The 14086-nt window shown below is 31.5% G+C and overlaps 1 protein-coding gene across 1 annotated transcript; it reads left to right on the top strand.

Moving 5' to 3' along the window:
- The first annotated feature begins 1953 nt into the window (after positions 1-1953).
- On the top strand, positions 1954-12146 carry LOC126741971 (retinol-binding protein pinta). Its single transcript, XM_050448466.1, has 4 exons — positions 1954-2118; positions 4530-4723; positions 11273-11795; positions 11851-12146. Exons 2-4 carry the CDS (start codon positions 4557-4559, stop codon positions 12019-12021), a joined length of 861 nt encoding a protein of 286 aa, XP_050304423.1. The 5' UTR covers positions 1954-2118; positions 4530-4556; the 3' UTR covers positions 12022-12146.
- The last annotated feature ends 1940 nt before the right edge of the window (positions 12147-14086 follow it).

Below are 14086 nucleotides of genomic sequence, written 5' to 3'. Positions count from 1 at the left end.
CATGCTAGGAACTAGCTTAAGAGACTACATTAGAAACGATGAGATTCGAAGAAGGACAAAGGTAATGGATGTTATGAGAAGAGTAGCCGAACTAAAATGGAGATGGGCAGGTCACGTTGCAAGGCAAGACCCATCTAGATGGACTAACAAAATCATGCAATGGCGCCCAAGAGCCACAAAAAGAAATGCGGGAAGACCACCAACGCGGTGGCGGGACGACATCCAACGAATAGCAGGGAGAAACTGGCTCCAAACTGCCCTAGATAGACAAACATGGAAAGTACTGGAAGAGGCCTACATTCAGGAGTGGATAGATACAGGCTAGAGAAGAAGAAGATATGGTCTACTGCTAGGTCGATGCTCTTCGTCGTTACTATTGTGTTATAATGTAGTAACTATTGGGGAAAAAACTATTTAGGAACCAGAATACAGAACATCAGCACATTACATGTTTGGAAGTCTATGAGGTTGCTGAAAAAGGGGGTTGAAAAGATATTTGCCAATATCTTATTGAACTAATTAAACCTATAAATCTGGATGGAATAAGTGCAACGAAGAACAGAAAATACTATAACGAACCAGTTTAGTATTATAGACACATTCATTTAAGATGAAGGACAGTTAAAAAGACGTTCTTATTTAAATTTGGAAAGACTACTCACAGGCGATCATTTAGGAGATCTAATGTTTTTATGTTAAAGATACTAAAAAACTGTTAGATAAGTATATCAATGTATGTTGAATGTTTTGCCATTCATGATAGTAAATACCCAAGGCCTTTGAGAGATTCATATTAAGAGAGTCCAAAGACTATCGGGAAGATTTATTTATTTAAATCTTTCGAAGTCTGACTTCTCTTTCAAAGAAGCCATCTGTAACTGGTCTTTGAAAATAGCTCAGTAGATAATATTTCAGTCATATTGTTGTCAATATACGTTATCAATTACGTCACAATATTTCATCCCTTTTTTCTATGCACAATATTTTATAATAAATTTATTACTTAACATTTTAAAATTAGTGTTAGACCTTATAAACACACTAAATATTTTATTTACCTTTTAGATTGTCGATGCTTGTATAGATTGTATCGTGGGCTCTACTGTACAATTGTAGTCGTATTTTTTTCATATAAAAATGCATTCATTTATTATAAATTAAATATTTAGTTGAATATAGAGACCCCGCTTCAAACGATGTGAAATATCTATACTATAGCATTAATGATTTGGAAAAACTTAATATTGTGACTACTTAATTAGCAATATCAGATTTAGAATAGCATACATCAGAACAAGACTGCATACTTAATTTTTTTGTTTTGTTCTCAACAGACAAGTTATAGTCATTAATGGATAGGATTGTAAATGCTGATAGATTTGCAATTTCTAAAAAAAAGATAGCTGATTAGGCTATACAGATGACGATTACAATTGTTTAGAGGAAATTTAATACAATAGTAGGGACAAAATTCCAGTTAAGAGTAAGTTGATTAACGGAGATTTAAAGCCTATGAGAAAACTAGTCATTCATAGGCTTTATGGAGTTTGCAACACTGAAGTTCACAAAGATACAAGCTTTGGATAATGAAAAGATTTGCACGTATGGAAATAATAGTTCATGAAGCTATTTATTTTATAAAGATTGAGTTAGAGTAACTAGGAAATTATCAAAAAAGTTACACCAAACATAAGGGTGAAATCCTAATGGGAGTTTGACTTTGACTAGATTTCTTGACTCAATTAACATGTAAACTATTAGTTTCAAGCCCAAAAGATTTAGCAAATATTTCCTAAAGCATGAATGTTATAAATAGTAAAACCAGTTGAAACATTACAACTGCATTAGAATAATTATGGTATATAGTAATTTTCCTTTGTATATAAAAACCCAATGCATTTTTGATAAGCATGGTGTCTCACGTAAACGAGCAATCACTTAATTTATTTATTTTTCTTATCTGTCTCACACTTAGGAGTTATCAGTAGGGTTACAAAAAACAGTATCCAAATGATAATTTCAGTTTAATGACTATACGGTTTATTATTGCATATTAGAATGTAAATTTATTAGATGCACAGAGTAAAATACACAAGTTAAATAAGTACTGTATTGTTGGTAAGTACGCTTTGCTCTTACGTGAAATAAACAATCTTTGTTTTATAATTTGACTTTATATATAATTCCACAGTTTTGGAAGTTTTATTAACAGTTATTTTAGATTTTTTTGATTCGAGACTATATGCACTGTAAAATGAAATTTACCAACTACTTTTTCTTTTCTTACCATGCAATTGCCTTACTATTGAAAGAAATGATTTTATTTTAAACATAAAATTGATTATTTTAACCTACAAGTTTGTCCTACCTCACTTTTTATCGCTAACCATGAGACATATAATTCATAATACAATTATAACTTTGATACCCACTCCTTTATTGAAAAGTCTACTGGTGGTAGGTCTAACAAAGCTTTTCCTAGCATTTTGATCCTAGCATTTATATCTTGTCAACTATTTTTTTATCCCACCGGGCTATGCCACCAGAGAATTACTTAATATAATATTCATGTCCTTGTTATGTGTATCTAGTTAATTATTTTTGAACTAACCCTTCAACTTTTTGCTCTGTTTTTACCAGAAAGACTTTTCGGTCACCTAACATGTGTTTCCCACTTGAGTTTTTCATTCGAGAAACTGTCCTTCCAGAAAACCATCTTAAGATATTAAGATTCCTGTTTAAAATTCTATTTTTGTCAGATAAAATACTCAAAGAGATTCCTCTTGTGGGTAATTAATAAAGTTAAGGACAAGGTTAATGTCATCACTGACATAAATTACTATTAACTGGCGCAAAATCATCTCCCCTAGATCAACAACAGATCTCTATCACCTGCGTGTCTTTCATATTAAAGACTTAGCTTTCACCTCTATGATAGTCGCACTGCCAATAGTATTGTTCTTACGCTCTTTCTCCATTATACCTGCGGTCCAGATGCGAGTGGTGCTTTTTTAATTCCAGGCGTTTTATGGTGTATTTTTTAGAATTTCATGAAGGAGAATTGGAAGAAAACTCCATGAGCTGAAGATGGTCAGTTTTCGCTTATTGCGAGAGAGAGTCATAATGAATCTTCTCAATCTAACTTCCAAGCTTTTTTCATAATTCAACTCTTGTTCCACCACATGTTTAATCCCTTATGCTGATTAAAAATACCTTATGTTAACGCAAATGATTTTTATTTTAACAAAAGTTCTTCTAGTAGGTCGGTAAACACAGCTAACCCATCTACAAATAACGAGATGTCCTGTTTAGGTCGTTAGGAATTAATAATCTGCCATACTCATTCTCTCTTTGAATTTCATATTCTATCCCACTTACCTGGATCTATCTAACTAGATAACATTATACATACATTATTTCATCCTACATCACATTTATTCAGTGTTTAGCTTGATTATGCAGGTAACATACCACCACAGTTCTCTTAATATTTGAATGTTCCCAAACTTAAGGGAATATTCTTTTTAAAATGATTGAATGCATATCTGTTAAATTGAAATGTGTCTCTAAACGTTCATAGAATGCTTGGTATTGATAACCTGGATATGAAATAAGTTGATTTTCAATTGTTAAATGGTTGACGGACACAGATTTTTCAGGATACTTATAAAATCTTTGTTCTAAACATTCAATGATGTCGAAAGAGTATACCGTCGGTATGAAACATTTAATGAAGATATAATCACAAGTGTTTTGGGTGTTTTCCTGGCATTTTGTTTTGTTTCCTCACTAAATTTGCTATTATTAAGGATTTCCTGTGAAGACTGTTTGCTTTACATTCAACATTGTACTTTTTTGTATATTTATTTATTACTTGTCTTCCTGGAATTTTGTTTTGTTTCCTCATTAAATTTGCCTTTATTATTGATTACCTGGTTGCTTTACCTTCGATATTCTACTTTTTTATGTACTTATTTATAGGGTACACTGGACCAAATCACTTTAATATTAGCTGAGTTATCTCTTATTTCCATAAGCCTGAAACACAAATTGAATTTTATTGGGAGATGGTTCTACTTTTTTACACATTACCTTTGAAATGCGCCGAATCCGTAGTTCAACTTTTAGTTTCTGCCTTTTTTGAATACTAGGATCAATTTGTGGTTTCGCATAAGTGTTGTAATCCACCAATATCAAATCTACAGCATTTATTTCTTGATAAATAAAGAAATTTATTGGGTAATGTATAATGCATATTAAGCTATTTTCTTCTTGAAAAACAATTACTATTATTAATATTTAAAAAAAAATAAAAATTTTATTTTATAACAAGTCTGTGTTTTTTAATCTACCTAACTCTCTTGACACGTTTAAAACAAACAAGAATAAATCAACAAAATTCTATTACAACAACTTTACCTTAGCACATCCTATATATACGAAAATAAGAAGTGTACTAAATTTCCGATCTTTGACCTCAGAATATTCAGCGGTTGACCTTGGTAAATATTGTTAATAGGCGCATTTAGTTGTAGGCCATTTCGAACGATGTAAGCATGTCGACGGACGAGACGAGATATATTTTTAATTTGGGTGAGGAATGCCGACAATACGCCCTGGAAAACCTGAACGAAACCGAGGAACACAGGAATGCGTGTTTGAAGGAGGTCAAACGATGGTTGGAACAAGAGGTGCCCCATATAAAAGCAAGGAAGGAAGATAGGTAGGTGAACAATTAAAATGTTTAATAATCCTATTAATGTCAATGAAGTAGTATGATGTAGTAATATCTGAAATATTCGAAGGGTTAAATTTATTTGTGTCTAGAAATTCTACATAGAAATACTACCAGAAGTTGAAGGGATGTTATATTAATAAAAGTAAGAATTTATTAAAAATTTTAAATACATGATTGTATATCTAAATTTACTGCTTTTTGAATTACATACTGTTTTTTGAGGTAAAAATTTTGTCAAGTGGAAGTTGCAACTTGTTCATGCACTACTCTTTCATTTGAATTGGAAAGTTTCTTTGCAATTTCAGTTAAATCCAAAAATACAAATAATTTTTTTCAGCCAAATGGAATATATTTAATAAAAAATACATTTATTTCTTTATTTCAGAAAAAACGCTTGGACACGTCCATTAATATTTTTAGTTGAGAATTCTTTTATACAGGGTGTGTGACGAAACCATCGTCAATGCCAACTTTCCTATTTTAAATAAAACTCTCTGTATATTGTTTAATTTTTGGATTCTTTAGAAACTATCTAACTAAATAAATTCAGGTACAGCGTTCTATGCTGTTTTTAACAACTCCTTGAAAATTTGAGTGCTGGATTTGATGGAATTCTACGCGTTGCCCAGTTTTTAATTCGGGTAAGTCCGAGATGGCAAATTATAGCGGAATCTCTGTTCTTTGCATTACACCAAAAGTAACGGAATCAATCTTCACTGAAGCTTTGTTTAACATCACAATTTTCTCAATCAGAATGGCTTTTACAGAGGACCATCAAATACCACTAATCCAGCTATATATTAAAACTTTCCCATTAATTCCCTGCCGAAAGCCTGACAGGTGGACTTCATTTATATAGACTTATCAAAGGCCTTTGACTATAATAATCTCCGCTTTTGTTAAAAATGACATTTATGTTATTATTATAAATGACATTTTTTTAATGCAGTTACAACAGACTCGAGCTTGCGAACTTGGATCGTTTTACCACCTGGTGTGACAAAAGGTCCCAGCTCTCATTAAATATTTCCAAATGTGAGCGTTTTCATGTGTAGAAAGCCTCTAAATCACAATTACTTTATCAAAAACTCACTTATGACACAAGTATATCACAAATTGCTTGGGAATCATATTTGATAAAGATCCTAGTATTATCTCCATTTGGATAATATTATATGCAATCATCTAGAATGCTTGGATTCATAATGAGTTCAAGGCTTATAGCTCATACAAGGGCTCTAGAATTCCTAATAAAAAGCATTCTCAAATATTATAACGTTATATGGTGCCCATCCTATAATGTAGATATTCCATATACTGTTACTGTGTGGCATGCAGTCTCTGACGAGGCGCATTTTTAATTAATATGTAATTTTTCTATATAAACTCGCCAATATATTTAGTTAGGAATTTCAGATTTAGGATCCGACCAAGAACCAGGCTGCTGCAATTGTTTGAGCCAGAAAACCGTAGGATATGGCCAGCATTTGTTCAAAGAATGATGAGAGTGTACATTTTATTAACCTCAACATTTTCTGTATTGAACTTAACACTTTACTCTTGTACTATTTGATTAGACTGTGGGGTACATTCATTTAATTGTAACATATTTGTTTTTAGATTTATTTCAAAAATATCATTAGGAAAAGAAAACTATTTAATTACATAAAGTCGCGACAACATCCTTAATACCTATTTTCATTTTAGTTTTAATAATGAAAATTGTAAAATCTGTTTCATTTTATTAAAAGAAATTAAAAGAAAAACTATAAATAGTCAAAGGTGGGGCACAGCTTACTACCAAATCAATGTCTGGTAATAAACATAATTATTTCCAAATAGGTAGATCAGGATGCGAGGATTGGTCGAATAGCCAGCACGATCCCCGAATCTGATGCCATTAGACTTCTTCCTATCGGGATATGTGAAAAGTCTTATATACAATTAAACCCCTTAGCTGACCTGATCGCGAATATTGCAATTAAATCGGTTACGCCTGAGATGCTTAACGTTTCAGTAATGTTAGCAGACATTTTTTCTAATAGAATAGTTTTTGAAGACAAAATATATCCTTAACTAGTCTCAATTTGACTTTCAATTTCTCGCAAATACAAACGATTTACACATGCTTGAGGAACTTCATCTTGGCCTTAGTGATAAGGAGGTTACCGCTGCGGTATTTTGTGACCTAGCGAAAGCCTTTGACTGTATATATCGCCCGAAATACTGCGGAAACTTCATGTCTACGGCTTTACTAGTTCTATTTTAAAGTGGTTAATATCATTCTTATCAAATAGATGACAGAGGGTTCGTTTGGCAGGAGTGAATCTGAAGGAATGTGTGTCATTGCAAGTATGCCACAGGGGTTTGTTCTTGGTGATCTCTTACTTTTTATGTACGTAAATTACTTAGCATTGGTAGTCAAGCATTGCCAGTGTACATCTTTTCCTGATGACACTACTCTTCTTTGGCATGGTAGAGATGTAACTATCCTCATGGAGATGTCGAATCAATATTTGACCAATGTCGAGAGATAGTTCGACTGTAATTCACTGTCAATTTTAGACAAATATTTATTTGGGTACACAGAATCTTGCTGTAGTGCCTAAAAATGCATATTTCGCAGTGATTAATTCTCATTTGATGTGTGGGTCTTTTTTGGGAAAACACAACAGCTTATTTACTTAATTCATTTGTACTTACAAAAGCGTGCAATAAACTATTTAAGTCTACCTAATTATAGAGGATGTTATAAAGATTATTTCGTATGAACTTTGCCATATTCGCACTCGATACTACTTGTTTAATGCATGTAAGTATTGTCTCTACCGAAATTATTAATTGGAAAGACTTATTACAGTACTAATAGCAATTCTATTGTCTATCTACTTTGTTACAAACATTTTGTTTTTGTACAATAATGTTCATTTAATGATTGATTGATAAGATTATACGTATCAGGACACAAACAGTGTTATTTATTGGTTTTTCAGCATGTTTTAAATCAAATCATTTATCTTTTTTACTGGTAATTTTTGCAATAAATCTGAAAATAGTTAATATTTCTGTCATAGTTTAGGATAGGTAGGTATATTATATACCAAATATGTCTACAACTTCGAGGATGAAAGATTTAAAAAACTAGTTAAAATATACCCTGTATATTAATCAATTTTGTTAACTAATCAATGTTTCATTAGAAAAGTGGGTATTGCGCACTGTTACATCACACACCCTGTAGAAAAATTTTTTGTTCAAAAAATGCCCGACTAAAAATACGTCTTCTAACGTTTTTTCCAGCAAAGCCCTGTTTATTTCTAATCAACAGAAGAGAGGGCATTATTTAAAAAATTCAAAAGCAACATATTCGTCTTGAACTATATCCTAATTAAACTCTGACCCGTGACGAACCATATTTATATTCCAAATAAGTTATCAACTAATGACATAATGTATGATAATATTTATTACTATTTATTATGGCTTGTAGCTTCTTTCTTTCTTTTTATACTTTAATCAGTTACATTCAAATAAATGCATTTTACTCACGTTTTGCAGGCTAATTTTAAATTTCGGCGTAGTTCTTTTGCAGAAAAAATGTACAAAAGATACTTTCATAATATATGTAGCAAATATATACAGTATGGTGACTTTAACTGGAATAAATTCAGTTAAAACTAATCAAATTTTATCTCGCAAAATTCCTGAGACCCGTCGATTTTTGTTTATATTTTTTCACATTTCAAGATAGTTTTTGTATTTTTTCACCTACAGGGGGGGTCCAAATTAACCCCAACTTTTTTTTTTCAAATGGAAAGCCACTTTTTTTAAACTCTCATTGAAAAGAGCCCTTTTTCTTGATTCAATTGCCCTATTTACTTTTGTGATTATCTAAAGGAGAAATACTAAAAAAAATAAAAACCATTAAATTATTAAAAGTCTCAAATATTTTGTGTTGGTAAATTTTTGGCGTGTTTGTTTATTTTATTGGTATCGAGACATTTCCTGACATTGTTGTAGTGTCACTGTTAAAGTGAATTTCAACCAGTTGTTAAATAAGTTAACTTATATTGAAAAAATGCCTTACTTATCCGAATCCCACAAGATTGAAATCTTAATGATGATTGGTTATGGGGACATAAGTCGTACTCAGCTAGAGGTTGTCCACTTATTCAGGCAGAATTATCCAGATTTGCCACCCATTAACCAAGGTACGGTTAGTAAAATCGAAAGCAGATTTCGAGAAGTTGGGCACGTGAGGAATGTTTCAAGACAAAGGTCTTCTAAAATCGATGAAAACACCCAATTAAATGTATTGTTAGCGATGGAAGAAAATCCGGTAGCTGCAGCCAGAAGAGTAGCTCGCGAAAACTCTATTCATCATAAATCTGTGCTAAAAATTTTAAAAAGTGCAAACAAACGACCTTATAAAATGCAACCCGTTCAAGAGTTATTGGAAGACGATCCAGATCGCAGAGTTCAGTTCTGTGAATTAATGATGAACGCCATTGACGAAAATCGCATATCTTCGGAGTGGATCCTTTTTTCTGATGAGGCTACATTTGCCCTAAATGGCCATGTTAATAAGCAGAACTGTCGCTACTGGTCTGTCTGACGAGAACCCACACTGGGTAAGGGAAACTAATACACATTATCCCCAGAAAACTAATATTTGGGCTGGCATAATTGGCAGGCAAGTTATAGGGCCCATATTCTTCAATGATACTCTAACTGGGGAAAGATATCTAGAATTTCTTGAACATGAACTAGTTCCAGTCTTACGTGCCTTATATCCGAGTCAGTTCGATCCAGATTTGTTTGATGAAAGAATCTGGATGCAACAAGATGGTGCTCCCCCACATTATGCCCGTAATGTACGCCAGTATTTAGATGACAATTTTCCAAACAGATGGATTGGTAGAAGGGGTGCAATCGAGTGGCCGGCACGTTCTCCCGATCTCACCCCACTTGATTTTTTTCTGTGGGGACATTTGAAAAGTCAAATTTATATGAGCAAACCAGGAAACCTAGACGAACTCAAAGATCGTATTAGGCAAGAAATCCGACAAATATCTCCAGAAGTGTTACAAAATGTCAAAAATTAATTTTATTATCGTCTTGGGCTTTTCCAACAAGTAAATGGTGCTTAATTTGAGCAACTTATACATTAAACGCAACTTTTAATAATTTAATGGTTTTTTTTTCGTATTTCTCCTTTAGATAATCACAAAAGTAAATAGGGCAATTGAATCAAGAAAAAGGGCTCTTTTCAAGGAGAGTTTAAAAAAAGTGGCTTTCCATTTGAAAAAAAAAAGTTGGGGTTAATTTGGACCCCCCCTGTAGGTGAAAAAAATACAAAAACTATCTTGAAATGTGAAAAAAAATAAACAAAAATCGACGGGTCTCAGAAATTTTGCGAGATAAATTTTGATTAGTTTTAACTGAATTTATTCCAGTTAAAGTCACCACACTGTACAGCCTCAATAACAAAAAAAATAATGGTAGAAATAGCAAAATCAAATTCTCTAGAATAATTATATAGTTCTTATAATCTCTGTCAGCTAAACCCTTATATTCATAAAGAATAACTGAAAATGTGTCTGGAGGCTACTAATTTTATATTTTTAACGTGCTTTATTATTTTTGCTCTTAAATCAGATGCAAAATAACAAAGAAAATGTGAACTTTTGGATACCTTAAAGAGAACAACCAAGGATATAACCATTATGGAAAATTGTATATAATATATATCAGCACACTCCTTAATATTTTTATTATGAAAGAGACTCTTATTGAAAAATGTAAATGATTTAGCTGGGTATGAACCATATCACATCGGTTGTTTGTTTAGTTGTGTGTTATACTCAAAAGCAGCTTTCGACGAGACTAATAATTAGTTATATCATAATGTAATAATAGCGGAGCCTGGTTAAAATCAAAGTTCAGTTTTCATACCACATATTTACATTTTATATAATAAATAAACATATGAATGAACATGATGCATGTACATATTATCTACTTTTTACCATTATACATATAAATAATCTTTTATTGCAAAAAGGGTAAAGCGTGGTATTAAGTTTCGTAGATGATACAGCCATTTTTTATAATTAACAATTGAAATTAAGTAAAAAATAAAGCTGAAAGGGATTTATCTGTTATATTTGAATGGTTTCAAGGTAAATAGTTAACGCTTAAAAAAATTGTCACATTTACTTCGTATGGAATTAATCAGCTTAACTTTTGTTTTCTTAACGTTGCCGAAAACGTAATTATTTCTTGAACTGGACCATTTAAATATTTTCCTACCTTAAATAAACTCAAAAAATTTTCTATTTATACCATTTGCCATGTAATGTATATGTATTGTAATTTTTTATTCCTTATAAGCATAAGTTGATTATGCTTTTGGTTAACTATTTGCACTTAATTAGGAGGTTTATATTATAGGAAGTAAATTTGTAAATTGAAAAATAAACATTTTTTTACTCTTATCTAATGTCTGAATGAATACATTTTGTATACTTACAGATATCTTCTACCTTTTCTACGCGGCTGCAAATTTAATCTAACAAAAACCAAAGTTAAAATAGTTAACTATTACACGATGAGAAAAGATTGTCCGCAATGGTTCACCGATCGCAATCCCCTACTACCTCTACTCCAAGAACTAATTAAAATGGGAGTATTTGTGCCACTTAGAAAGCCTCACAACAATCAAATGGTGGTAATAATCCGCACGGCGGCTCACGATCCCAAGCATTATAAATGGGATGACTTGTTTAAAGCCGGAAATATGATTTTGGATGTTGCAAGCCAAGAGTATGAATATAGTCAAGTTTATGGTGTTACAGCGCTTTTTGATATGACAGGCATGAGTTTCGGACATTACAAATCCATGACACCGGCGCTGATCAAGAAAATTGTCTTTGCTTGGCAGAATTACCATGTGAGGCCTAAGCAGTTGGAGTTTATTAACTCTCCGATATATATCAATATTGCTTTAAATATATTTAAGAGTTTTATGACAGAGAAAATGAGAGGTAGAGTAAAGGTAAGTTAGAATGACATGTGGCGATGACGGTGCATAATTTTAATAATTATTTTAGGTACATTTTGGGGGTGTACAAAAAGCTCAAAATGTGGTATCCAAGGATATATTACCAGTAGAATATGGTGGCAATGAAGATAGTCTTGAAACCTTAGGTAATTATTGGTTTGAAAAACTACTAGAATATAAAGACTGGCTGGCAGAAGATGAAAAGTATAAGGCACAATGATTTTAAAGCAGTATTATTAATTAGTTTTAAGATTGGGTTTTATAATATGTTATTGTTATTCAATTGTATATAAGATATGCGATCTTAAGTTTTCTATTTTTATTAAAAAAATGGCTTGAAACTTCCATTTTTTGCTTTGGTACATTAGCACCCTTTAAAACTTATAAGCATCTATTAAATTTCCCACCTATTCTTAATTTTAATTTAATTATTAATTTTCCACATCTATTAAATATGTATAACGTACTTCCAATTGACTGAAATTGGATGTAATATGACCGACATGAGCATCGTATATTACAAATTTATGACACCGACGCTGATCATCAAGAAGGTTGAAGATGTACAAAAAGGACAAACTGTAGTATCTAAGAATAAGGACGTAGCATATGTCGGCGCTAGTTTTGAAACCTTAAGCTATTACTGGTTTCAAAAATTACTATAATATAAAAAGTAGCTTTTATTACAAATGGTGAAAAGTATAAAGCACAGTAATTTTAAAGGAGTAATATTATTTAGTTTTCAAGCGTGGGTTTTATTTTATTTTATTGCCATGCGATTATTTATAGGATCTGTTATCCGACATTTCTAATTTGATTTAAAAAAATGGTACTCTCTATTATTTTCTCTTGTATCTCTTTCATATTTTTTATTAAAACTCCACATATACAATTCTAAATATACAATTTAATTTCTTGTTTTTAAACATTAATAGAATCCATTACAGGTGTATACAGTGTCTACATAAGTTGGCAACATATGGGAAACATTTTTATTAATAGTTTTATGAACAAAAGTTATTCTTTATAAAAATTTCTGCATGGACCAAAATTAAAAATGCAATAATTAAATATCAAATTTTATTAGACGTATACAAGGTTTGTCAAAAAATGTGAATTAAGCTCAAGAGTAAAGTATCTTTATTTTTGACAATAAAATTGTTATAAAGAGAAGTTGGATACAATTAAACCGATGTTCAAATATGCAAGTACATCCTGGTACTTAAAACATATTTTTTATTTATGACAAACATGATAACCTTTTTTCGTTCAGAAACTAATAAGTAAATTTTTACAAAACAAAATAATTAATAATAAGTAATAATATCTTAATTTTTATTGAATATTTATACGCTTAGAAAGCTTTCAATTACTTAATGTCTGCTTTGTAATTGTAATAATTTATTAATTGTAATAATTTTAACGAACATTAGCCCTTTCAATTTGCTAATGCCTCAATATCAATACAAGTTATTCTACTAATCATAACCAGAGTAATATTCTGACCCGATTCTGTAATGATTCTTTAGAAAATAGGCAACATCTGTAAATAGTCTTTGAAGATATACCTTTTGCTTTAAATAACCCCTTTAAAAAAATCGAATGGGGTCAAACGTTGAGAGCGAGGTAGCTACACAATTTTTGAAAACCAATGTATCTGAGTAACTTCTCCATTAAAACAATTTTCAAGGTATTGCCTTACATCTAACCTATTGTAGTATGGAACATCATCCTGTTGAAACCATATTTATTGAGGTTGAAGCAGGAAAACGTAGTCAAGAAAATCTTCTAATTAATAAGAAGTATTATGATAGTAGCTATAAGTACAGGGTAATAATTAAACCAGAAAACACATTTAAGGAGGAAGAGCTGTGTGCTATATTTTTTAAGGCAGTACATGGAATTTCCAAAAATAAGCTCTAGTAGTTACAAGGTTCTTTAAAAAAGTTTGGCATTGCTCCGAAAGATAAACGCGGACGAAAAATTACAAAAAAATTACATGTGATACTTCTTATTAGTCTGGTAGGTACTAGTATAGGACTTTTCAGTCCTATAGGAATATATTTCGGAATTATTTTATTATTGGATTTTAATATCCTAGATCCGATAATTGCTTTCCGTTAGAATTAACGCTGCACATACGCTTTCCGTTAGAATTAACGCTGCACATACGGGTATTTGCGAGATCTGCGCGGCCAAAAGTTAGTTTTTCAAACTATCAAACTAGGTAAAAAAACGACGGCATAGGATAAGCAACTAATCCAAGAATAACACCCCACCTTTCA

Source organism: Anthonomus grandis, chromosome 11 (assembly GCF_022605725.1).
Source record: "Anthonomus grandis grandis chromosome 11, icAntGran1.3, whole genome shotgun sequence".
In the NCBI taxonomy this organism is placed as follows: domain Eukaryota; kingdom Metazoa; phylum Arthropoda; class Insecta; order Coleoptera; family Curculionidae; genus Anthonomus; species Anthonomus grandis.
The sequence above is the reverse complement of the archived record's forward strand: the minus strand, read 5'-3'. Positions and strand labels throughout refer to the sequence as shown.